A 27,543-nucleotide genomic window follows, 5' to 3' on the forward strand; every position below is an offset into this window, starting at 1 on the left:
CTGAACCATCGGCAGGGGAGCTGACTTTATCCTGGACTTTTTAACTAACCTGACACTCAGGGCACTTCCCTCCCCTTCCCCCGCGCAACACCGACCACCTCCTCCTCATCGAGGAGGACCCGCTACTCCCACACTTCTGTCTCTTCGGCACTGCCTCAATCATCCCGCCTCCGGAGCCTCCCCTCGTCGGGAGTCCTCTCTCCCGATTGGGGCTGCAGAAGCCATGGCGGTGCCCGGTGCCCACGAGTTTCACTGGCAGAGCCTGGCACGGCTGCCCAGTGGCCGAGTCTACCACACGCTGTCTGAAGTGGGGGGGCAGATGTATATGCTGGGGGGCTGTGATGCAGCGGGGAGGCCTTGCCCGACACTGGAGCTCTACTCCCCTGAGGTAAGACCTTCAGCAACCTGGATGCATTTCCTCCTGGTATTGAAGGTAATTCAATCAAATGTAGTGAATCAACCAGATCAAGCTTTCTTTGAAGGATCAACAGCATCAGTCAGCAGTGTAATCTCTGTTAATCCCACAATTTAGTTCAATACGAATCAAATTCCAGCCCCTTGACGATATAGCTTCCTTGATCCTTGATTGTGATCAGCTCTGAGTCGGTGCCACTCTGGTACGTCCCGTTTACACATGAAAATGCTCAACTCTCGTAGTGTTTTGGGGTCGGTTACCATGACAACGATGCTCGTAGTGACTGAGATGCAACTTTTTGAAAAGGCTCTCAGCCCGTCGGTGTGTAGACAATGGAAACGCTGCTCCGGGTCCTGCGCTCCACAGCCATAGCAAACAGTTCTTCTGCACATGCTCAGTAGCTGGACATTGAGAACAACGTTTCCTCCGTGGAGTGACGACTCCCAGTCCATGTTCTCCTGGACTTGGGAATTTTCTTTTGACAGTCACTGTGATAACGATCCAATTTGGTTTTCTGTCCACTAGAATGTCTGTGTATGAACACTAATTAATGTTTAGTTAATAGTGTTTTGTTAACATTTAGAGCCCATTGTCCTCTGCTGCACGCTAACTACATCGCTTCTGCCATTTCCATGTAAACGGAGATCATTTTGAACACTTTGCAGAGTAAACGCGAAGCGAAACGGTCATGTCAACGTGGCGTGAAAAGACACAGCAAATCTTGCTTGGAATACACCTCCCCCTGATCTCCAGATGTTTCTATTTTATTTTTACACAAGTCTGACGCCACACATTTGCAGGGGGACCGGTGGATCAGCCTGCCCCCCATGCCCACCCCCCGCGCCGGTGCAGCCGTGGCAGTGCTGGGGAAGCAGATGCTGGTGGTGGGCGGAGTGGGGGAGGACCAGAGCCCTCTGAAGGCAGTGGAGATGTACAACACGGAGGAGGGCCGGTGGAGGAAGAGGAGCACGCTGCGGGAGGCCCTGATGGGCATCTGCATCACAGTGAAAGGTAACAGGGATAAAATAAGACTTTCAAATGCACCTGCACGCTCGATCTGGAACAAGCAGGCTGCTCATGTGAGATCAGCGTCACGTCAACGAGACCAAAGAGGTGTGGAGAATTAAAACATAATGAGCTGTTGGGACGAATCTCGCTTTAATGTTATGGTAAATGGACTTCACTTCTAGAGCACCTTCACGCTGAGAGCAGCCCCAAAGTGCCTTACACGATTCATCACATTCACCCATTCACACACACATTTAGACACCACTGGAGGCTGTGTGTGTGTGTGTGTGTGTGTGTGCGTGCGTGCGTGTGTGTGTGTGTGTGTGTGTGTGTGTGTGTGTGTGTGTGTGTGTGTGTGTGTGTGTGTGTGTGTGTGTGTGTGTGTGTAAAGTGACTCTCCTCCTTGTGACAGTTAAAAATCTAGCAGCAGCATTCATGGTGGCAGAACAATCTTTCAAACACTGAAAAATGCTAAATCCAAACTGTGAGACACTGTAAGCACACAACAATGTGCGTTGATTGCCATTAACCAAACTGCATCCTGGGAGTTCTGTATAGTGGAAATACAACCTCAAGACATAGAAACCTCTTTGATTTCATGCTGGAAACTCACTGCAATATTACTTTAGTAAAAAAAAAACACATTTATTAATAATTACCCATCTATAAAGCGTGGAGAAGATAATCAGATTAAATGCACCCTGAGCATCACATCAACACCTCAGCACACTTTAATTTCCCTGAGAGGTCAGGTAAGTCCTCCTGTCTGCCGTCAGCCGAGCGACACTCCAGCTCTGATTTATTCTCACATTTTGCATTCAGCGCGAGAAGTGTTTTCTTTCAGCAGCCTGGGATAAGTTTGTGTTTTAACAGTGCATCTGTCAGTGTCTCCATGATACACAGATGGATGCTTTATACACACCGACTTATTGGTTGTAGATGTGCTCCGCTGTGCTGCTTCCTCCATCTCCCTGACCGATCTTCGATCCTCGGCCACAAACTCATTCCCGGCAGCCCAAAAACACACAAATAGTCTGACAAAATAATCAATAGCACCAAATTAATACAAATATGCTGCGTTTGCACGGACAGTCAGTCACAGAATTGACTAAAACAAGCCAGTTTTATTGACATTTATGGAATCATTATTTTCCAGATATGAGATAATGAACTCCAGGTAATGAGCTGCTTGCTCCTCCAAAATGAATATTGGGCATCTTGGAAACTTTTCCTCCTTGTTTGTTATTGGTTTGTAATGTAAGTGCTCTGAAATATGTGATTTTATACAGAAACGCTGGAGAATTGAATAAAGTAAAAACACAATAAAAATGCAGATTTTCCCCCTGCAGCCTTTTGCCTCCTCATTCTCATGATTAATGCGGCGTTCTCTGGTGTTTCCACACTCACTGCCAGTTCCATTCTCATGCCGGGGGTGTCAGGCCCAGGGAGCCAGACATGGAATGGTGTGTTTTTGTATTCTGCTCCCGTACTCTCTGTCCTCCGCATGTCTGTCACAGTTTCTTGCCTTGTCATAAGCAAACTTCTCATCCGACTCCGCTTCGCCGGATTGCTCTGCTGTCAGTGCTGTTCCCACTACCAGAACAGAATGTTGGAAGTTGTAATGAAGTTTTAAGGAAGTGTGTGTGTGTGTGTGTGTGTGTGTGTGTGTGTGTGTGTGTGTGTGTGTGTGTGTGTGTGTGTGTGTGTGTGGGTGTGTGGGTGTGTGGGTGTCGAGGGGATGTGGGTATGGGTGTATACCCATCGAAATCAGGGGGTGGGAACATGGGTGGCTGGGATTTGGGGCTCGTGGGGGTGGGTGAGTGGCTGGCCTTCACTCTTCCTGGTTTGGGGGGGGGGGGGAGCAGGACGGGGGGGGGGGGGGGTTGTCTTATCGTGTGGTTGAGTTGTGGTTCTACTGGCTGCAGGATTGTAAACATTTGCAGGTGTCGAAGAACATCTTAATAAGGACGTGGAACATGCCTATCGTCTTCATTTTGAAGGGTTATGCTCTTGTTTGTCAGTGAGTGTGGGTAATTCATACAGTATTTGGTTTCACTGTATGATTTTTGGCAAAATGGCGATCGAACAACAATGTTTTCAAGTCAAAACGGAGCTTTTGTTGTGTTTTGGCGCACATTTTCATGGCGGTGATGCTCTCAGCCACTGAAAACCACTTTTTGGGGTTGTAGACAGTCACCGTCATAACAGTGCAACTTACTCGTCTGTCCACTAGAATGTCCGTGTCCTCCCATTGTCAATGTTTAGAGCCCATTGTTCTCTGCTGCATGTGTGTGTGTGGTTTTTATTACTAAAACAAGCAACAGCACCCATTAGTGGCCCATCATGAAACTGCTTTGTTTTCATTGTTTCTGCCATTTCCGTGTAAACGGACATCAAAACATTTCCGTGGAAATGTGAAACATTTCTGAAACAAAAACCCCCAAAAAACAATGCATTTTCTCTTGAAACGCAGCTGCATGAACAGGGTCTCGGAGGCAGTCTTGGGACTTGGAACACCTGTAACAAGCTTCATCTTACCTGACAGTCTGGAATATCCAACTCTACAAAACTGGACTTGTTCAGAGCTCGTATAGAAAGTATCCTATTATACGTCATAGAAACTTGGACCATGAAGAGAGACCTGCAAAATCGTCTTGATGCACTTATACCAGGCTTCTTATGAGAGTCCAAAACATCTCCTGGCGAGACCACCAAGGAACAATGTGGTTGTACAGCGAAGGGCATGCTTTGCAGGGCATTGCACTCGGGCACAAGACCAGCCGGTTTCTGATATACCGGTAGTGTTCTGGAGACTCCGGTGCCCAAATGGAGGTCGGCAGCCTCTCAATTCCATGGATTCTGGAGCTCAAGACATGCAGCAGTCAGCAGATGACATAGCCACACTGCGGTCGACCGATGAGCGGTCGACTGTGAAAGTCAGAGTTGGAATCTGGTGATTACTAGTTGACTACTCAAAAAAACAAAAACAAAAAACCACTCATAAAACAATGTAAACATTTGAAAAATATATATTATATATATACTTTATCTTAAGAGTATGAGGAGCCATTTGAAGCGTGTGATCACAACCCTAACCCAACAACTAACATCAGATTTTAAAAGCTGCTGAAGCATCTGCAACTCCAACTCTGGAGGAGAGCGACCGGAATCCCAGTTCAATATACAATAATAACTACCTCCGAAAGCCTTGACATTTTAAACTACGACCCTGTTTACACAACATTTCAATCACAAACGTATCATTTTTGCAATTGTGTTTCAGAAAATGTTTTAATTTACATGAGACGTTTTTGAAAAGGTATCTATTCACACGGAAATGACAGAAACACTAAAAATGAAGTACTCTTCATGTTGAGCCACTAGTTGGTGCTGTTTTTCCACACATGAGCACTGAAATGATGCCACAATATCCTGAGCATTTTCACCTCCCACAGCCATTTTTGTCTGTGCAAGATACAGCTGTTTGGGTTGATTGGCTGTGAATTGCTCCAAGTTTTTTCTCTGACACGGCCTAAATGCTGCTTTGTTTTCATTTTCTGGCGTCGTGAGACATCTTTTCTTTCCCACGGTACTGTAGTTTGGTGGATAATGTTTAAGCAGTGAACGTACATTAATGACACACTAACCAAGCAATATTTCTGGTGCAGACTAGTGAAGGGGCAGACCTTCAACTGTTGAGCTGACGAGGCGTCACTGAGTCCTCCTACCACCTGATGCTGAGATGTTTCTATTAGCTACAGCCACAGAACCTGTCTGCTAATCATTTACCACATGCCTTAATTCTCTCTCCTTCCTCTGCCACGTGTTCAGACGGCCGAGCTCTGGCAGTGGGGGGAATGGGGGCCGACCTGCTCCCTCGCAGCATCCTGCAGCAGTACGACCTCCGAAAGGACGTGTGGGCGCTTCTTCCCCCCATGCCAACCCCGCGCTACGATGCCAACTCTCATCTGCTGGGCAGCAAGCTCTATGTGGCAGGTATTCACAGGACAGGCTTGATTTGACTTTCTTCATTTATTCAAATAGCACCTTTTTCCCCAGAACGTAAAGAGGCGCCGATACCAGTATCAGGCCTCAGGCCAGATACTGCACCCAGTACTTCGCCTGGTAAAAGATCTCCGCTACGACCTGGAGGTTGCAATGTGACAACACTGCGGAGATTCTTTAATATTAATGAGAATAACAAAAATAAGACAGACTGTTATTTATGCTCTGCCAAAATATTAAGACGATAACAACCCCAGGAACTTAGCCACCAGAGGAGTTATGCCTGATGTCACTCAGTAGTTAAACTGCTCAGTGGATCAGGTAGTTTTTACTCTGGGCCGTGCTACACGCTAACGGGTTTCAGGCTCACACACCAGCGATGCTACATGCTAAACATGATTAAAGCTGATTTTAGGATTAAATCTGACTGATACTCATCAGTCCCTTTGTCTCCAGTCTACAGTACGTACAGTGTAAGGCGTAGCTAGAAACCATGCACTGCACTATCCATACTGTAGACGCAGTCATTAACTGGAGGTGACTTAGTGTCGAAGCAGACACTTTGCAGAGGTGGTTTGTGGCAACACACCGCCTTCAGGTATTGTTTGCGTATGGAGTATGAGTTAGGCTTAACAAATTTAATAGGTACTCATATCGCTACTCGATATCGACAAGTAGCTAAAGGTTCGTACTCGTACTTGTGCTCGTCTTTAATAAAGTGGTATCAGTACACCACTACCAGAAATGTGGTGTGACTCATCTAGAAACAGTTAAAATGCAGGTTGACAGCATGTTGGACTCGCCGCAACACTTTCAACAAGAGTTTGCAAACTTTTTAAAGCTATTTTTGAACTAATCATTGTGGATGCAGTGGTGGAACGTCTACACAGAATTAGTGTTTCTCAATGTCTCATAATGCAATATTGCCAGATGCCTGAATGTCTTCATGCTAATGCAGGCCTTGTTTCTCCAAATTTCCAATAGTTGTTTTGCTATTATAAACAAGAACTTGTGAGTTTTTATGTTACCAAACAATAATAGTGTTTCCTGTCGGACTTTTAGTAAACCCCACCTGTACTTCTCTTTTGAAAGAATTCCTTTGTGTTTTGATTTCTAAATCTTTTTGAAACATGTTGCAGCCACAAATTCAAATTGGATTTTTAAGTTTGAAGGTCAGAGATGTTATGTTAGAACCATGTTTTAATTTAATATGTGTTTAAAGCTGAATATCATGACATTCCTTTATTTCTTTTCTCTGACAGTGGTTTAGTACATTAACAAAGGGTTGATTTGACTTGAAGGTGGCCGCCATTGCAAGCGACCGGTGAAGGCCTTCGAGGTGTACGACACAGAGACTCGCTCCTGGACAGCGCTACCCTTGATGCCTTGTAAACGTTCGTATGGCGGCGTGATTTGGGATCCAAGTGGGCGGCTGTGCCTGCTGGGAGGACTGCGGCAAGGTGGCGGACACCACAGCTCCAAGTTCACCAAGAACGTCAACATTTTTGACACCGCCCAAGGTAAAGAGTCAACTACACAGTGTTTCTTTGTCAGAACAAGCACTGACATTCATCCCACCTTGTTAAGCCACAGTTAATACTGCCCTCCACACGCGCAGGCCGACACGCTGTGTGTGTCAGAAGGTTGTTAAAACTCTCTGACCTTCATTTTAAAGTCTACGTTTCAAAAGGTGCCAGACATATCAGCATTTATTGAATGCAGAACAGTGCAGTTGGTAGCGGAGGTACGTAAAATGACACTTCCTGTTGGTTAGCATAATTTAAGCTGAAGCAGGATGTAACCTCACCCAGGAGGTGGACTGACAAATCGTCAAGATACTTTTGAGGCTCACGCACATAATTTGAGTTGATTGGAAAAGTGTGGCTTGCACAGAGGAGGTTTAGAGGAAGACGTCAACGTTTGTGATTTCATCAGAATTCCCTTGTGAGAGTCTGACTTCACCACCTTCAATAAAAAGCAAAGCCTAATTCCAATTTTGAAGGAGACCTTTTGTCTCCTCCCTCTTAGGCTTTATCTGTTCCTATCATCCCTCCCCTATCTCAGAGTAATGAAGTCACAGAAAGTCCAAACACCCCAATAAAATAAAAGGCCATTATTTAATTGTGCCTGTGAGGCTCAAGACACACTGAGCTCACACTTAGTTTTTGTTGCCACCGATCTCAACTGTATTTAAAACCGATGTATAATAAACTTTATATTTGCTTAGTTTCTCTCATCATCAATGGTTGAGGAAACTGCGGGGAAGACAAAAGTCCTCAGATGATGCTTCAATGAAACCAGGAAAAGAAGAAAAAGTAGGATTAAACTCTTCAACCAAGATTGACAAGTGGTGCGAGTCCTACTCAAGGGTTTCAGCTATGAGTGTGTGTGTCTGTGTCTCCAGGTGGTTCAACAACCACCTCGGCAGCAATGACAAGAAAACTAACCAAACTGAAATCAGCTTTCCTCTAAGACATTTGGCTCTTCAAGTTGATGGCCGATTGCACGTTAAGAACTGCGTGGTCCAATGTGTACGTGGGAGCAGCTGCGGATGCAGTGTCGGCGCTTTTGCACCAGAAAGAACCAGCGGCGAGTTCAGCGCCAGGGCCAGACTTAGTCTTTCCACTGCCAAAGCCCCCGCAAAGTAGGAGCTAAACCGGGCCTACGCTGGCTCCACGTGTTTGCTGGGCGAGAGCGGAGCCAGGATGCGTCATCAAGTGGGGGGCGGAGTTATTTCTGGAGTCATTGCTACTTACACGGTGGAAGAGAGGTTGAATCGGCTTTCTGAAAACTACAGCGAACACGGAGCCCCGGAGTGGTTCTAAAGGAAAAAAATCAAAAGTAACACATGGGAACGATATAATAAGTCGTTCTGTGAAGTTAATAATAGGAGGGAACAAGGTCATGTAATCCGTGATAACGGCGCCGCAGAAATTATGTAACGCTCAAATGTTGAAAAATAAGCCCCGAGCTCAGTCACACTTTTTTTTAATTTCCTCTCTGGCCACTCCGGTGCAGGACAGACGGGAAAAAACACCAATAGAGCGACGAGGAGACTCAATGTTTTCTGTCTCTTTGGTCTGAATCCGAGGTTCAGGACAGACTAGATGAAGAGACCTGGACCAGACCATGAATACAGTCCGTCTCCTGGTTCTTCTAGGAGCACTGTTAGTGCTGATCAGTGACGGATCAAGTTTTAGAGTGACGTAACGACGTAGCTCTCACTTGACTCCGGTAACGGTGGAACCAGGTCTTCGGCGGGGCTCATTCAGGAACTGGACCTGAACTAGAACCTGGTTCTTTCTGGAGGAAAAGCCCTACCTGAAGGGAAACACCCAAATTAAATGAAGTCAAGAGTTTCACACTGCTTAAATCACTTGTTCAACTTGTAAATGCGGCAACATTTTTCCGACACTGAGGTTTGTCACCGTCTCGATCTCACAAACAGTGACTGGATTAAATGGAGAGCAGTTTACAAACTTCAGCAGTCTCAACAGGCTTGGCTTTAGCTCACACAATTACGCCAAAGGCGCCATTGGTATTCAAAGTGCTCACACACCATTCAGTAAGTCAAGGCAAGTTCATTTCTATTTTGGTTTTTCACCCATGTGACTAAGCTTTTGAAAATGCTCTGAGTCCGTTGTTGGGTAAACAACGTTTCACTAATTACTGATCAACAATGCGAGCGACTGCCAATAAAATTAAAACAATCAGCATCTTTTGATCTTCAACACTTTGGTGCCTTTTAAATCAGCCGTCTCCAGACCTGCTGAGCGAGTGGATAAAGTCAGTTCTGGTTTGGTCTCGTGGAAGACAAGCGGTGAGTCTCTGATCATTAACTCCCTTACATCTCTTCCAATTTACTGTTTGAAAGGAGAAACTTGGCTGAAAGTCACTTTCTATATCGTTCTCGGGTCAAAAGTTAAAAAAAAAAGATGAGGCAACATGATGTCGTCGATCATCCAGCTCAGTTTTCCTGTTGCACTTTAATATCCTGGTAGCAGCGTTGTTTGTCATGTTTTACGGTACTTTTCTAGTAGTTTGTCAGGTTTTATTGACCAGATAGAAACACTGCGCTGCCGTCCGCCACTGTGCTTAAGACAAAACGTGGAAGCACGGAGACTTGAAAGTGGGCGGAGCGGCGTCAGGGACTGTTGTCATTAGCTAACATGTGAAGAATTTAACTGGCGGTTAGAGCTTCACCAGTGGTTAAAGTAACCCAGTTTTGATCCACTGGGCCCAGCAAACAAACGGACCAGGACAGAGGTTTACATTTATATGTTCATCGTTTGTTGTCTTCACTATTTAGAATTAGTTATTTAGGATTAGAAGTTCTGTTTTTGGTTCTGCGTTGGCTCGCCCCTGCTCTGCATGTGTAATAATGACATTTTGACAGTGGTACATTGGAACACTGTCATTAAACGTGGCTCAAAACATTTGCGTCTGGTTTCATTACATTTGAAAAGAGACTTGACGTTCAGCACAGATGCTGCTTCGACTGCGGAGAGAGGTCTTTCTTCAGCTCCCCGTGTGTTTTATTTGTGGTTTATTATATTCTTCTGTGTTCCTGCATGTCTTGCTGCCTTTTTGAATTTCCACTGCTGCTCTGTTGCTATTCATTTCTCTGCAGCACTGGCATTGTGACAGATCACCTCATGTGATCTTTCAACCAAATTCAGGTTTATTTGCTGATGTTCTCCGATATTTCGAACACTTCCTCCTCCACATCCTCCACATCCAACTCCATGAGAAAGTGGGCTCAGCACTCACACCGACGATCCCATGACTCGATAGTAGGGGTGCACCGATACCACTTTTTAAAGTACAAGTACTAACGAGTACTGACCTTTACTGCAGAGTAACACAAGTAGTTATTAAATGTCATAAAACCTAATTGATCCTCAATATGCAAACCAGACGAGATTATGTTTGATTATGTTGACGCTACATCTACACGTCTACGTGTCTCCAGTACCGTAGCGTATATCTACACACTGCGACATGCGTACTGTAGACTGTAGATCGAGAACCCGAGCTCACCGCATGCTGCTCACACACACACTCCAGTGTGCATCGATCACACTTTAGTCACATTTAGCATGTAGCATGTAGCATGTAGCATGAAGCCTGTAGAACAGCTCAGACTAAAATCCTCCTGAACCACTGAGCAGTTAAACTGCTGAGCAACATCGTTCTAAATCTGCTGGTCCCAATGTCTCTGGTGATCAAGTTGATGGCAATGTACGAACTTTCTTTCTACTCGTCTTGATATGTTTGCAGAACATCATTTACAGTCTCTCTTGCTTTTGTTATTCTCATTAATATTACTGTAGAGAATCTCCAAACGGCAGACATCACTCATCCTCGCTTGTCGCTTGACGCTTGACATCACATATTACTCGCCAGGTTATATCGGGGATCTTTTACAAGTACGAGTACTCCGTGCAGTGTCACAGGGATATTCGATACCGGTATTGGTATCGGGGCATCTGTGAGTTCCAGAAGGTTGTTCAAGTGTCAACCTGAGTGCATCAACCCTTCATTTCAATTCTCCTGTTTGTGAGTCATGTTACTCGGGTTTCACTCACACACCAAAAGCATAAGCTATTAATGATGATAATAATAATAATAATAATAATAATAATAAACAGTTTTATATAGTGCTTTTCTGGACACTCAGAGATGCTTTACGTTACATTATTCATTCACTCCAGACTCGATGGTGGTGTCTACGTATGTCTGTAGCCACAACTGACCTGGGCCAGACTGACCGAAGCAAGGCCGCCAATCTTTAGCTGACAGATTGGTAGATTGATTTTTGTGAGTGTGCAATTTAGTACTTTATTACATTTAAAATGATCACGTTTTCACATTACAGTATTGGTTGTGTCGAGCAAGTTGGCTCGTAGAGCGAGCTATTGTTACCTGGCAAACTTGCAGTTTTACAGTTTATGTTTTACTTTTACTTGTATACAGAACTCCAAATTTAGTCACATGTAATCATGATTTCCAGATAAAGACTCAGAGCAGCAGGTGATCATAAAAAACCAGTAGAAAACCTCTTTTTATCAAGAGATAATTTTTTGTGAACAGGAAAAGGCAATTTTTTAATAAAACTTTTTTGTGAGGCCCTTTGGGAAAATGAGTTACCCACCACTGCTTTATACATTATCTTAGGCCTCATTTACATGCTAGCCTTTCAAGTAAAAACTCATTCTATTTGCTTTTTCGTTTCAGGAAAGTTTCACATTTACACAGCAACTTTTTGAAAACAAAGTCTGTTTCTGGTAGAGAGACGTCTGGTAGAGACACTGAACAAGAGGTCGTTAGAATGCGGTCACCACGGTCTGGTGCAAAGGTGTGTTTTTCTGTTTCCTCGAACATGGAATCAGAGTTGTTTTTTGTTTTTGTTTTTTTTGTTGTGTTTTCAGTGGCTCCGACCACTGTCGTTGTGTAAATGGACCCCGAAATACAAACAAGGCCTGAGGAAATTAGCTCCATTGTGTTTATGCAGTTATGAGAAACACTAAAAATACTGCAGAAATCTTCTTTTTGCAATTCCTTGCAATTTACTGATGTTAGTTTGGATGATAAAGAAGTTAAATATGATATGATTATCAAACGACACTGACAAAAGAAAGGTTATGTGTTTGGTTGATGTTGCTTTTAAAGATAACATTCCCTGAATATTCTGATAACAGCACACATGATTCGTTGAGGTCTCACATCATTCATTCTATAAAAGTCCCGTCTGTTCAGGGTTGCAGTCCCAGACTGAAAATCATTATTTCACTTTGTGGTATTCTCCTCTTTCACTGATGGCATCAATCTTCATTTTGCCTGTGCTGTCATACAAAGCAGTCATTAACGTCCGCCTCGCCGCGAGCACAGGCAGCTCGCTCCTCTTTGTATTCTGCGCACACCCTGCGTCCCACAACGCCGCCAGATGACTTATCCTTCCATCCCACAAAGGCACCCCAGAGTAACAGGTAAACAAATTGCGGCGGGACCGGAAGGAGAAAAGGGAGAGGAAAAATCAATAAGTCATTTTCGACAGCTGGATCCGTGGTCACGCGTTGGCTTCAGTCGAATGAAGGCTAAATAAAGCAGAACATGGGAGTGATAATGTTAATGTATGGTAATGGAGACAGAGTTTGGCTTCTGTGGGAGAGATAGGGGAAGAAAGAGGGCAAGAAAATGCCTCCACACACACACACGCACGGGAAGGCAGCCGATCTAATTTGGGTGGAGATGAGATGGAAGATGAGCTGCTGAGGGAGGGCTGATGATGATGACCGCTTTAAATTACAAGATCCAGAAAGAGATTGCTTTATTATCCATCTGCAGCAATATCATGCACACAGTCATGCAATCTGCTGTCACACGCTGGTCTTCTATCACTGTTCCAGCCCATATCGCCAGCGAGCAGCAACACGTACAGCCGAAATCACAAAGAGCAGCCCGAGAAGGAGAATTACCGACACATTTTGAGAATCATTGCCAGGGTCAGTCCACACACGATATTAGATCCATTTTTTGTGGTTTCTTCTCCCGTCGTTTAGACTTTTTATTTACAATCGGAAGATGCTCACAGCAGATTCATTGTTGTATTGTCGAGCAGGCACAAAGGCTGGAAAATGAACATTTATGGTCACAATAGATTTGATTTAGGAGCGACAGAACATCCTCCTAAAAGAAAGTGTACTTTTACCAATAGAAAGTCCTTGCTTTGTCCATCTGTTTTCATATAGTGACTGAATTCAAATCAATACATTTATTGACAACATTGTGTCTGCTGCCCTCAGCCCAGCTTTGGCCTGGTGAAGTTCTGATCAGTTACTGTGCAATTGTTTCCAATCGTCCAGTGAGGAGTCTGCCTCTCATGATTATCTCCACTAACCTTACACCTCGTTTACGCAACGTTTCCAGGGAAAACGCAAGGCTTTTGTGTTTGCGTTGTTTCGTACGACACCAGAGACGTCGTCACCAGAGACATTGGGACCGGCAGAGTAAAGGCTCCTGCGGACTCCCTTTTTGAAGCTGTAAGAACAAGACGAGTGCAGGACTGTTCATACTCCACGAAATGCTGGCGAACTCGCAGGCCACGCCCCCTCACAGCAGCCACACATCTGTGAAAGCGTCTGAAATGGCATTTCAACTTTTCAACTGCACAGCTTATTTCTTGCCTCCGGTGCTGTCAGAAATACACTCCTCTGAACTGTTCCAGTAATCAACAAGAGAGTTTTTGTCAGAGTGCGATGTTGGTCTGGTTTTAACTGCAGGAGCTGACCGCTTTGAGTGCTGCGTTCAGGTGCATCACGACATTTTAACGAGCTGCGGCACTCAGACAGTAGACAGTGGTGATAGAAGCTCAATATGATTAAACTATGACTGATAGTGATCAGAGAGCTGGAACCACGAGCAGCACACATCAGTGCTGAAGTTTCAGCGGTGCAGCTCCTCCAGAGTTCAGCAGGACGGCCGGCGCTGTCCAAACTAATGTCTCCGGCCAGAAGGAGCTGGACCAAGGAAATTACGTCATATTGTGAAACATATTGTAATATTGTGTCACCACTTCTCTGTTTGTATTTGTATTTCTCTTATAACTAAGTTGGTATCATCTACCAAAGTGGGAAAACTTCAAAAACCACAAACGAGTGAGTGTAAATAGTATGAGCGAAAAGCTGTGATGCTCTGATGAGCGCATGTTGATGCCTATTTACCATTTCTAAACTAGTCTTTTCCCAGGCAGCGTAATAAATGCTGCTGCTTTTGCTGCCTCTCACAAAGCAACTCTTTCATCAGTCCCGCTGAAGCACACACAGCTCAGGCAACTCCAACAATAACCACAAACGATGCGGTTCCCCTGAGGCCAACTTGTAACGCACAAATTCCCATGTTGTACATTTGATTTATGTTCTGCTGGAGACGGTGAAAACGAGGCTGAAACAACAAAAGCCAATGAAGCACAGCAGAAACCAAAGCAGGGCAGAAGTCCTCTGCCTTCCCCGGGCCAACATGCAATGATTAAACATATCACAAGATCATAGCCAGAGACATTCTGTCCAAAGGGATCATCCCTGCGGTCAACTGCGTCGACGATTTCACGAGTGACAGACTCAACCCATCAAAGGCCAAAAGCCAATCACCATCCTTTTCTCATTTTAATCACGCGGGACAATTACAGCGGAGAGCCGCAGACGAAATCACCACCACACAGACTACAAAGGCTCTTCAGAGAATCGCCTCATCTCCTTCATTCCATTGTTCTGTCCTCACTCGCTCTCTCTCTGTCCCCCTTTTCCCTCTTTGTCTCTCTCCCTCTGTTCCTCCCTCTCTGCTCCCCCTCCATCTCTTTATTCCTGTCGATCATCTCCCACCAGAGTGGAGTGGTGCTGGTGTTTTCCCTGCGTCCTACAAAGAAAGTGTTGGCATGAAGAATGTGTTGTCGTCCCTCCAAAGCAAGCACAACTCAGCCTTCAGTAGCAGCAGCAGCCCCAGAGGATTGGACCGCAAGTCTGCAGCGTGTTGCGTTGACGTAACTGTAATTCAAAGAGGAAAAACCACCCTGCAACACTGCAAGCACTGGTTATTTTGGTGCGTGGACAAGTCGTCCACAAAACTGCAAACGCGTCCAGAGTGCAAACCCAACTGGCGCGCGCGGTGCAGCGGTGGATTTCAAAGTATATTTGACACATTTGGCAGGATTATTAAGTGTATTTGACACAAGTACATAAGATATCTATATGTACATATATATAAACATGTTTGTTGTTTGCTTCGTTCTATATCAAGCGGTCCTACAGTTTGTCCTTGTGACACATTCTTCCGAAGAGAGGACGTCTGTCTTCAGGGGACACTTGCCCTTGGATTTTAGGCCGTCCCTACATCAGTGGTTTTACTGCATATTTGACACATTTGGGAGGATTACTCAGTATATATAGCGCAAAAACACAAGATAAATATTTCATAATTGCCCCTTACTCATTTTTTTCCCAGCATTATTGATTTGAAGGATTTCAAAGTATACTTCAAACATTTGGAAGGAAACGTGATAAATATGTCATTATGCAGCAGTCTTTATTGCCTATTACGCAGGTTGACAATAATTAAAGCATGACTACATATTTGGCTGCCCACCACGAAGGGTGTGGCTGACGCCGCGCAGAAAATCTGGGAGCATTTTCCTGCTCGCCTTATAGTCCGTATTTTCGCTATGAAGCAACCCTTACTCGCGATGAATTGGACATATTTTAGAAAAATACACTGAATTACAGGGCTTTACAGGACGGCACTATAGACTTCACATGTAAGATTATAGTTACATGATTTTTACAGGTTTTGATCGAAAGTGTGCCGGTGTTGAAAACTGGGAAAAGAGCGTTTTAGGGTGTGTAAGATGAAATATTGATGATTAAATGAGTGTGTGTCAGAAAACCTCCAACACTTGTTCTCAATTATTTTGGTCTAAAGTGGCCTCTGGAAGGACGGCCAGTGAACAGGTGATGGACTCATCGAATCCCGATGATTAATGACTGGCTGAAGGTGAAAGCGTCAGCACTCAGTGTGTGGCAGTGTCTTGTGACGGCAGCTGGATGTCAGCAGATGTCCTGTCGCCTGATCTGACCTCTGCCAATAAAAAAAAAAAAAAAAAAAAAAAAAGCACCTGTGAGGGAAAGCGAAGGACATTTCCTCCCTCGCAGCAGGACGCTTGGTGAGAGCGACAGAATGAGCCTCGGGACAGTGTTCTGTTGGAAAACTCAGCTCCGGCACATGTCAACGTTCAATTTGATTTGGACAGCGACTCTGAATGTGGCGACAGACCACAATTACGCCACATGCCGGTAGAAACAATCTTTCAAGGATATTCGGAAAAATGTAAGGCCCCATTTGCACAACGTTTTCAAGTGAAAACGCAAAACGTTCGTAGCTCCGACCACTACTGCTGTTTTCACAACTTTTTTGAAAACAGCTCTCAAGGTGGAACTTTGAGAGGACGCTCCGACTCCGTCTCCATGGAAACAGGGCAAAAAAAATGTGTAGACTGGAACCTTGGTGCGCAATGGCCATAGCAACTAGTTCTGCACATGCTCAGTCGCTGGACTATCAGAACAATGTTTCCTCCACGGTGTCATGACTCCCAAGTCCATATTCTCTTGGGACTTGGTAGTTTTATTTTGACAGTCACCGTAATAACAATCCAACTTGGTCGTCTGTCCACTAGAATGTCCGTGTTCTGCCATTGTTACTGTTTAGAGTACATTGTTCTCTGCCGTGTGTGTGTGTGTGTGTGTGTGTGTGTGTGTGTGTGTGTGTGTGTGTGTGTGTGTGTGTGTGTGTGTGTGTGTGTGTGTGTGTGTGTGTGTGTGTGTGTGTGTGTGTGTGTGTGTGTGTGTGTGGTTCATTACAAGAACAACCAACAGTGCCTACTGTGGAAATTAACGTTGTTCTGAGAAGGTTGCCTTGTAAATAAATGTAAATGTAAACTTTTCTGCTGAAAAACTCAAAACGATGCATTTTCACTCAGGATTCAGAACATGAACCTTCTACGCTCAGCTTCATATGTACAGTGTGTCTTGTAGCATCTTGCTGGATTACACAACGACTTTTAGGCTTAATTGAACCAGGCTATATTAGACTAGACCAGAGGAACGTGGATGTGACGGGGAAGGCGAGTGCACGACCAGCTGTGACGTCCACTCCGGTCTTCTTCACCGAACCAGGCTCTGCATTACACACTGCCGCAGCAGAAACACCCGCCATCTGGCTTCTTATCTATTTTTCACTCTGTCCACTTCTCTTTGTTTCACATGACCTTCTCGTTCCCACTTTTTGCCGAAGAAAAGATTGAGAATAAATTAGAAAGAGGAGAGAGTGAGAAAGACACCAGAAGACGGTAAGAACGAGGCGGTGAGAAGTCGCAGGATGTGGAAAATAAGTATGAGAAGGATAAAAGCAAGACAGAGATCTTCACGAAAGATGAGAATGGAAAAGATTGAGAGTAAGATTTTCTTTTCCCCTCTCTAATTCTGTCGCGCTCTCCCTCGCTCCCTAATGAAGTTATCTTTCTTCCTCTGTCACGATTCCCCCGTCTGGGTTTCTTTCAGATAAACAGCGCTCGGCAGCAACAAAGTCTGAAAAAAGGAAACTTTGGCAGAATCTTCACGGGGAAGAGAAACATTGATTTGATGGCGGCGTTTTCATTTCTGTCACTATCAAGTGGACTGTTTTTATCACCCGGAGAACTTCAGCTGTCACCTTAACTTTAACCTCATTTGACAGGTTTGTAGAAAAACGCTGTCAGTCTTCAGTGTTGAGTAAGTAAGAGGATTAAAGGAAAATCATAAAGTTCTCCACAAACGTGGCTCCACTGATTACTTTGAAAGTTGTTTCCAATGATTAGGGATTAAAGCTGCCAATCGCTGCGTTGATGGCTGATAAGATTGATCTCCTACTCAGAGTTGCAACCTTTGTTGAGTCCTCAGCCGTGGAGTTCAGTGGGGACAGTTGCTCTTTCGGGGGTGAGGAACTGTCAAGGGATCATCTCAGACCTCAAGCCTTGATGGCTGACTGATCAGTGCTGTGACCAATAGCTGACACGCTCAACATCCTTCAGTAAAAACACCCCTGTGAAAGCAAACCAGGGGATTTTTCTCAGGGGCGTCGGAAAATATGCTGAAGAGCGTCTTCTACTCGGCTCACTGGATCTGAATACCTTGGTCACGAGCTTTCTTTCGACACAGCAAACCCAGAACACAGAGCAGTTTGTAAATTTACACCAGGAATCTTGAAGACACTGATCGAGAGCCAAGAGGTTACATTTTTTTATGGCAACGCAAAACGTGATTGCATTTTGGGTTCTGTCTTGGGCTATGGCTCCGAGCAGCTCTACCCTTTCTCAAGAAACTCCACAACCGAGGCTCCTCGGGTGCATGGAATTTATTTGGGTACTTAATTTTTGTTAATCTACAAAAACAATACAACACGAACAGAAAATAAAGAAAGTGAAATCTAGAAGTTCATTAAAAAGCCCATTGTACTCAGATGCTGCCTTTGCATGAGAAAAGGACAAGAAAAAGTGCTGGAGACAGATCCAAACACCCGTGGCTACAAACAATTGCACCAGACAGTTTTGAGTCATCACTCCACTTCTGTGTTACGCAATCACTTCCTGTGAGGCTTGAGCATTTCATATCAACGAAAAACACTTTTCTCTCAAAATGTATGCCTGGGTGAGAAACACAACAAGTCTGTTTACGATGCTTGGAGCCACTGGAAATGCAACTTTCATGCACATGTCGTTAACATTGCTCCTGGTCTGTCACATGATGGTCAAAGTAACTAGTAGTTCTGCACATGCTCAGTAGATGGACAACCAGAACAAAGTTTCTCTCGTGGTGTCATGGCTCCCAGTCTATATTCTCCTGGACTTGGGTGTTTTATAGTTGTCGCTGTAATAACAATCCAACTTGGTTGTCTGTCCACTAGAATATCGCGAATTCTCATTGAAAATGTCTTTGCCATTTCACTTGATACGTTGTCTGAACCTTGTCGAAACCCCTCAAGCAGTGAAAGCAGACAGACAATAACTATGTGGTACTAAGGAAGCATTGGATCTCCTTCCAAACTTGCTCTTGGTTCATGCTACAGACAAACACAGAGATAACAACAATCAACACAGAACATGCTTGAGAAACGAAACGAGCAATGCAGGAAACTGCTGGTCTGTGCTGAGTGACGGTGGAAGAACACGCTTTTCAAACTGACTAACTCCACCGGTCAGACGGCGACCCTCATGGAAAGCAAAGCTTCAGTGTTGTGCACAAGCGCGCACATTTGGACAACAGTGTAACCTTTCTGAGATTCTGCCTATCATTTATCATGCATGATTCAGATATTTCTTAAGATTTCACAATTCATGTACCGACGGGCTCTAAATATCCTCCCCCCACCGGTCTGGCTTTAGTCGGTGTTTCTTATAACCTGTGTGTCCTTGCTGGTGTGTGTGTGTGTGTGTGTGCGTGTGTGTGTGTATTGTACATGGCTACAGCTGCCTTGTTTGTTCAGGTCACACTCTGAAAGCTCAGCAGCGTCTTGTCTCGTCCCGTCAGGCTGACGGTGGACGGCGGCACCACCTCACTTCGCCTGGGCTGCTTGTGCAAACACAAGCACACAAGGGTTTGTTCACTCCAGCTGCCGTCAGTCATCCTCTTCCTCCTCCTCTTTCTTCTCCAGGTGCCTGGCTGAAGTCGGAGGAGACGGTGGCCATGAAAACAAAGAGAGCTGACTTCGCCGCCGCTTTCCTGCACGGCCGCATGGTGGTCGCAGGGGGACTCGGTAAGGGAAGCTGCTGCTCAACGTGCAGCTGGGTACGACAGGTCTTCAATATAATCTGTGTGCTTGTGTAGGTCACAAGCCCTCGGCTCTGGACACGGTGGAGGCTCTGCACCCTCAGAGGAAGAAGTGGGAGAAGTTGGCTCCCATGACCTTCCCCAGATGCTCCACCTCCTCCATTGTCATCAGAGACCGCCTCCTGGTGGTGGGTGGGGTCAACCAGGTACATTTCCCCCGACGTTAGCCCAAACAGGTTTCACGAACACAAACACATATCTCCACAGCTCAAGCCCAGTTTCAAGGGAAAAATGTAAAACTTCTGTTGCATTTAGGGCATCTGTTTCCACGACAACGGTGCTCGGAGCCACTGAAAGCGCAACTTTTTCAAGTGCTCCTGCTCTGTCTCCATGGAGACGGTGGAAAACACCTTTTAAAAACAACCTTTTAATAACAATCTGACTCCTTTGTGTCCATGGCTTGGTTTGCAGAGCAGTCGTCTCCCAATCGGAAGCGTGCAGGTTCAATTCCCGTCTCCACCTGTCCACATGCCAAAGGGTCCACTGAACCCCAAACTGCTCCCATTGGGACTGATTGCGCCTTACATGGCCGTAGCCTCCATTGGAGTGTGAATGGGTGAATATGATGAACGAAGTGAATCGCTTGCAGTTGAAAGGCACCAAATAAGGGAAATCAATTTGCCGTTGTCGCTGTGCAGGGGTGAAAATGCTGCTCCTGCTGTAGTAACTAGTAGTGGTGCACATGCTCAGTCGAGACAATAAGAACAAAGCTTCCTCCGTGGTGTCATGACTCCCAGTCCATATTCTCCTGGGACTACTTTGACAGTCACCCTAATAACAATCCAACTTCAATTTCACTGAAGTTGATCAGGATTAGTGTTTATACCTGCAAAACAAGTTTATGTAACATCCTGACCTCCTCTGGCATCACAGTTGGTTGTCTCAGGTAATTGTTGGGTCGGATGATCATATGCCTGAAAAAGATAGTATTAGAATGTTTTCGTGTTGACAGCTTACAGGTTCAAGCTGAATTTAGTGATTGGTAGGGCAAAGCCAAACACGAGAGCCTGTATTTAAATGGTGGCCTGTCAAGAAGTGAACCAGACTGCATCCTTAATCTGTCAGACTGAGAAATATAGGTATCACTTCCTCCAAGACAAGTAGCTGCACGTGTGTCATCGCAGTTTATTTCAGTATTGTTGAATTCAAATGTATTTATAAATATGTGCGATCCATTCTTATGAAGTCAAAGACTGGTTTGTAATCAGGACATGATCACCATGGCACGGATGGACAAAATGTGTAAATGCCGCAGTGGTTGGAGTGAAGTCCACAAACTGCCTGTGAGAATGCAGGTTCACGGCTGTGCTGAGGTTTCAGGGTTCAAGTGCTGCCATCTTGTGTTTGGAATCAACAATTACACCATAAAAAAGGACTTACTCTGTACTTATTGCCAAAAGCTGGCACACTACAGCGGGGTGTTGAATTAAAAGTCACCGTGTCTTATGTGTCTTATAGCTTTCCCCTATGTCTACATTTACATATGGTCAGCTTTCAATGCAGGAAGAGTTTCACAATGTGTATAGCTAGCTCTTTTACCACAAATAAAAGTAGTTCCAGCCAAATATATCTAAGACCTTTATTTCAGATTAAAGAAAATGGGAACCTCAGAATAAAATAAATTATAAAGGGGAAACAGAGTCAAATAACCCATCTTTCTCTTAAATTAAAGAGGTCCTAGCCTAAAAAATAATGAAGGCCCACTTTTATAAGTAAAAAAAAATGCACATCTTCAGAAAACAATCAATAAAAAGAGGCTCTTTAAGGAAAGAAAATGCAAACACACCATTGAACACCACCTTTTGTCTTTTAATTCTTCTGTTTAACTTAATGATAGAAATGTGAATGTGACTGACCTGCCAGTAAGTTTCATATTGATTGGAATGGAGTCGGTGCCATTCTCATGTATTGGTGAGCCGAGAACGGTGCTTGTTTTTTAAATGTTCATCGTGGGAAAAGCTGACTCAGCTGTATCTCGATCCAAACATAGTCAAGGTGTGCAGTGTGACTTCGGTCAGACCAGGGAACACACTCTCAGACACATTCTGTAGCCAAAAAGTCACCGGGTCAGTGGCCTCAAAATTCTCTCTTGAGGCAGCATTTGCTAGCAGATGGATGAGCTCCAGCTGTAGAGGTCCTGCATGTGCCCACTTGGAATGTCTGTGTCCTCCTTCAAAAATCCTCCCACTTCTCTGATGAGGAAAGGATTGTAGATTAGCAGGAGGAGAAAATGTCCAGCTTCCTCTTGGAAAGAGCCAACGAGCTGTCATCAAACCAGCAACTGAATTGTTCCGGCCCCGCAGCTTTAAACTGAGCTCGTAAAGATGTGATGTAATGTCACCCAAAAAGGAAACCATATCCACGTTGTGCTCATCTTGCAGAAAAAGTGAAAACTCTGCTGCTCTCTGACTCTTGACCTGCTTGAAGAAAGCTGCTATTTCTTTTGGAACGGCCCAGGAACGTGGCAGTGCGTTGCCTTCACTCTGCCACCTCACGTTGCTGTGCAGTCGCAGCTCACTGGCCTCAACGTCTTCCAGGAATTCTCTCAGGAGGCGATGCTGAAGGGATGAGGATGCCCTCGGGAAGTTGATGGGAAAATGTTGCGATAGAGTGACACAAAGAACAGTCTGATGGAGGAGGCAGTGGTAAGCAATAAGATCTGGGTTGTCCTCTTTCATCCGGGGCACAGATTAAGTACTTCCTGCTCCATCACAGTTCTGAAAAGTGCTATATATATTAGATTACATTAGGTTAGGTTAGGTTAGGTTAGGTTAGGTTCGATTCGATATTATTGATGTACAGAGTTGCTTGTTGAAGCCCGGCAGGCAAAGTTTACACAAAAAGGGTTTTTCCCACCTGGATGACCACTGACCTTTTCATAAAGTTTTCTGACGTAATCAAATGAAGATGGCGTATCAATGCCACATCATAGCGTTTTGCACCCATTTTCAGTGGATGAGGCCTTGTGACTGCTTACATTCGGCGTCAATGTTCAGCTGAAGAGAGGTTGTTCACTGATGTTGCTCTCCAAATAAAGGAATAGTGATGATTCAGAAACGTTCTGTCAGCCTGTAACGTCATCTCGGTTTAATGGGCCCTGAGGGAGCACTGTGCGCCTCTCCTTTGCAGACATATTTAAGGACTCCTCCACCTTTTCTTCAAAACTCTGCCTCAAGAGCTTTCAAATTAATAAAAAAAGCCTGAAGCATTTAGGAAACAATTGGTGCCAACCTCACAAAGTGAAAACAGAAGCTCTGGTAATGAGCTTAGCGCTAACGGGGGAGGCCCCTCCAGGAGCTCAGCATGTCGCTGGATCAGAGCCGCTTTGGGCCGATGGTGCAGCCGGAGGCACGGGGAGCGTTCCTCTGCTACCGGGACACAAGAGACTGAATTATGGGAGAAAACACATAAAAAGAGAAAGGAATTCACAAAACCCTAAAGCGCCTCCAAGCACACAACGGGCGCCACAACAGCTCCAGTAGTGAGAGTGGACATCGGCCCGGTACTTCTACTAATTGCGTCGGTGCACAAACGGTCACTCATCACTCCACTCATATTCTCCACCGCTGTGCACAAGTCGGCACTGCCATTCACCAAAACCCTGTTGTCAAGTAAAAAAAATGCAAGGCAACCTTGCACTTTCGCTGTTTACCATGACAACGGTGATCGTAGCTTCTGAAGACAACACAACTGGTCCGACATGACAACGACATTGTCTTCAGTGTTTCTACCATATACAATATACATACAACATCACCTGTATGCTGATGACGCACAGATATTTGTATGACTCTGTCTCAGTTCCTCAACCAACTGTCCTAAATGTGATCATGAAAACAAATATAAGGCCCGTGGAGCCAAACCAGCCCACAAGAGGCTCCAGTCGGGCTGAACCGCCAAGGTAGTTGTAAACACTTTAAAGAAAACACGGAATCTGAGAAATACATTTCTTGAGCGATTGAGAGATTCAGTTCCAGAAACAGGACACAGCACTGAGACCCGGGCTGAGATATCAAACCAGCCTCAAAGCCAAGCTTTCAGATGGAGGCTGTAAAAACAGTCACAATGTATCAGCCGGAGGACGACTTTTCTGGACATTTCAGTGTCGTCCTCACCAGAAGGTTTCAATAAAAATGACCATTTTCAGTAGTAATAGTTTGGTTTTTGTGAAAATACAGATATTTCTATCTCTGCAGCACAACAAGAAACATTTTAAAAGTTAAAAATGGAAAGGTTGTTATTGTACAATTTTACTCAAGATGAAATTGATGTGAATTGTGGCTCCTAAGCTAAAACGTGTTTGACACCTGCTGTGAGGACATGAATCCAAACAGTGGCTTTTGTGTTATTTAACTGCTGTTTTTCAGCCACTGGCCATTGCCCTCCTCCAGCGCCACTGAAGAGGCTTGAAGTCATTTCTTCCTTTCTTCACCCATCAATATTGTCTGTCTGAAAATATGTCAAACGTTTGTGTTTGGGCCTCTTTCAGGTTCCAAGCTCGGCTCACGAGATCCTCTACGTGAAAGAGGAGGAATGTCTGTAGCCCGGAGCGACTGACCGCACTCCACTGGTTCCCCCCACCTCAGCAGACTGTAGTGAAACTTTTTCTTTCGGACGCAGCGAGAGACAGAGGGAGGGATGCGACAGCGCCCCCTGCTGGGCACACCTGGCGATGGCCACATGTTTAGCGCACATGCACAATGGAGGAGCTGGCTCTTTCCTTTCGGTCACCCCTCGATGCGTTGTATGCAACACTTCTGCATTGTAGTTCATACGTGGAGGAGGAACAATCCTGTAGCTCCCGTGTCTCGTGACACAGACAGAAAAGAAGAAACAGACCTGTTTTCGTACAGATATGCAGTCCATGTTAGGTTTTGTGTTTGTGCTCATTAATGACTGAGTCATTGTGTGTAAAAAAAAGGGAAAAAAAGTCCATATGAGATTTAAACTGAGCCCAATAACCTAGCAGCATGGTCTTTAAGTTATTTGAAATTATCCGACCACTTAAAAAAAAAAAAAAAATGTGTGTTTGACGACTGGTTCATGTCTGAATTTGCACTGCAGACATTCCTCGTGTTGTCTGTTGTACGATGCGTCGGCGTCACTCTCCTGTGCTGTAACAGAGCATGTTTGTGAGTCCAGTAGTAGATATGACAGGACGTAGTTGAGAAAGCAGTATTGCAGCTGGGATTGTCGGTAGTTTGACTCACAGACTCATTTTATTCACGCAGCAATACACTTCCTGTTTTCTTTAGTGCAAGGCGTGCTGTGCAGTGATATTTTTACAAATAGGTTTTGTAACTCCATAGGTATCCTGCTGACTGGTGTGACGTCAGAAACTTGTGTTTTTGAAACGATATCTTAGCATTAAATAAGATTAATTCTTTCAATTATACTGGGTCATGTGATGCAGATTTTTGTCTCTTGATTTCAGGCCATGATTGTGACGAGTTCTAGTGCTGCTCAGTGATGAGCGGTCGTTTTCTGCTAAATAAATCCAACTTCTGGCCTGCGTTTCACTTTTTTCCCCCACAACGTCTTCACACTAATCGCTCACATTTCAACGGATTGTGACGCCCCCTGTCCAACATTTCTCGGAAGCTGAGCAGGTGGGTGCAGCTTTACTTTTTGGAGGAAGATGGAGTTGTTGTTTTTGTTTTTGTTTGTTTTCCTCATGAACCAGCAGGTCCAACTTCAAATTGAGAACGACTGGAAGGATACCAGTTGGTGTGGCTCTTGTTTGCAGCAACGGAGGCGTGTAACTAATGTCCCACTGCATGTCTTCATGTCTCTTCTGAAAGGGTCAAATTAAGTCTTCACTAATTTTCCTCATATGCTCTGGAGTTTTTGTTGCCATTGACAAATGGCAAATTTGTCAAACAAGACAAATTTGCATTCAAATAAAATGATCATATTTCAGTTCCTTTTAATGAATTTGAATGAATAAGCTCATGCATTAAAGCATCTTTCTGTCCTACGGGGTAGTACACGTCACATAATTATCCACATTGATCTTAAGTGTCCAGCGACGTGCGGTGAGGTTCATGGCTGGTGAGGCACTGACTCCTCTGGAGTCGGATTTACAATGTAAGAAGTGAAAAGAGCATCTTATTTCACTCTTCATCCAACAGCATCAACTGGTAATGCTTCATATCCATCAACATCTTTCAATCAAGTGGGGGCTTCAATTCATACTGAAAATCACAATCAAGTGAGCTTTTGGTTGCTCTCTCTCTTTCTCTCTGTCTCTCTCAACTAATAAATCCACAATTTTTCAACGGTAAAAGCACAAGCTTTTGTCTTGCCCTCAGTATATCATGTGGAGAACGTTTTGAGCCAAAACGGATGAAAATGAAGACGTATGTTCATCCCGTAAAAGAAACAAGGAGAAACTGCTTGAAACTCTAAATTCCATCATAGTCAAGTTTCAACCGTGAAAGTACAAAGAGTTCTCATAAATCATATTGTTTATTCCAAAATTGCACTCCAATCCAGTGAAAGAAACAAGTTGAAACTGCTGAATCGATCATATTTAAGCTTGAATAGTGAAAGAACAAGCTGCGTGTACAAGAATCGCCCTCAGACTAAAATCAGCCCCAGTATCTCATCTGGAGCATGTTTTGGAATAAAGCTGATGAAAGTGAAGAAATACGTTGATCCAGTAAAAGGAATAAGTTGAAACTGTTCAATCCATCATCAGCTTGAAGCTGCAGCACCTTCAGCCCTCTCTTCTCGTCCTCAGTGGCTTTTTTCCCCACAGTTTCTTTATTTGCCTCCTCTCCTTCACGTGCTTTTCCAGCAGGGAAGCCCGAAATAAAAGAAGCTGTCTTGGACTGGCGCTCCATGGTCCGACTGTCAAGGGATAGAAGGAAATGCAGGGAGCTTGTTGGTTGTTTGTCTAAACCGCAGAGGGGCCAAAAAAGCAACATTTCCACATTTATTTGATTGTAAATGTGTCGGTTACTCGATTTCTTAACATTTATATTGTTTTTGATTTTTACACTATATAACGCACCTGTCTGTGCCTTTACAAAACATTGAGTTTGATTTTAAACACCACAGAACGTGTTGTCTTGTCTTTCTAAACTGTTTTATATTTGTAGTTCCATCAATTCACCAGTAGATGGCAGCATATTTATCAAAATGAACCAAGAGCCTTGTGAAAATATAGAATCCAGTTTTTCCATCCATCCGTTCATCTTCTATTCCACCTTATCTTGTTCAGCATGGCTGGATGCCGGGGACGATCCCAGCTGACCATGTCCAGACTGCATTCACACCTTGGGGCAATTTAAAGTCACAAATTAATCTCACGTGCAGGTTTTTAGACCGTGGGGTTGAAATCGAAAAGGAATGTCAGGTTTCACTTTTTTCCCCTCTGCTACAGACTCACATGGCACACAATCAGCTGTTTTAGCTTCGATTCCTTAACAAGCACCAACACAGTAGGTTTTTCTTATTATCATAACTATGGTTTTATCTGGCCTATCGACATCTAAAAACATTGTTTGAATCAGAGCCAGAACCTTCTCCGGCGTGAATGCAGCGTCTAAACAGGAACAGGCCTGTCCCAAGATGTTGGTTAAGGGGACATTGTTGAAATATGAGGCGATATCTGCATCAGCCTTCTCTACACTGTACAAAAATGTGTAAAAGTCCCAAAATGTATTACTTATAACCACCGGGTCACAAGTGACATCCCCA

At 44.5% G+C, this 27,543-nt stretch overlaps 1 protein-coding gene across 1 annotated transcript; it reads left to right on the forward strand.

Annotated features, from left to right (window-relative positions):
• Nucleotides 1–223: 223 nt before the first annotated feature.
• Nucleotides 224–24,382, forward strand: klhdc8a (kelch domain containing 8A; the record flags this gene model as incomplete). The annotated part of the gene is made up of 7 exons (XM_080495641.1): nt 224–388; nt 1,216–1,426; nt 5,255–5,419; nt 6,730–6,948; nt 19,664–19,765; nt 19,837–19,985; nt 24,329–24,382. 7 exons carry the CDS (start codon nt 224–226, stop codon nt 24,380–24,382), a joined length of 1,065 nt encoding a protein of 354 aa, XP_080351767.1.
• Between the last annotated feature and the right edge of the window lie 3,161 nt (nt 24,383–27,543).

This window comes from Blennius ocellaris (assembly GCF_963422515.1).
Source record: "Blennius ocellaris genome assembly, chromosome: 4".
NCBI lineage: Eukaryota > Metazoa > Chordata > Actinopteri > Blenniiformes > Blenniidae > Blennius > Blennius ocellaris.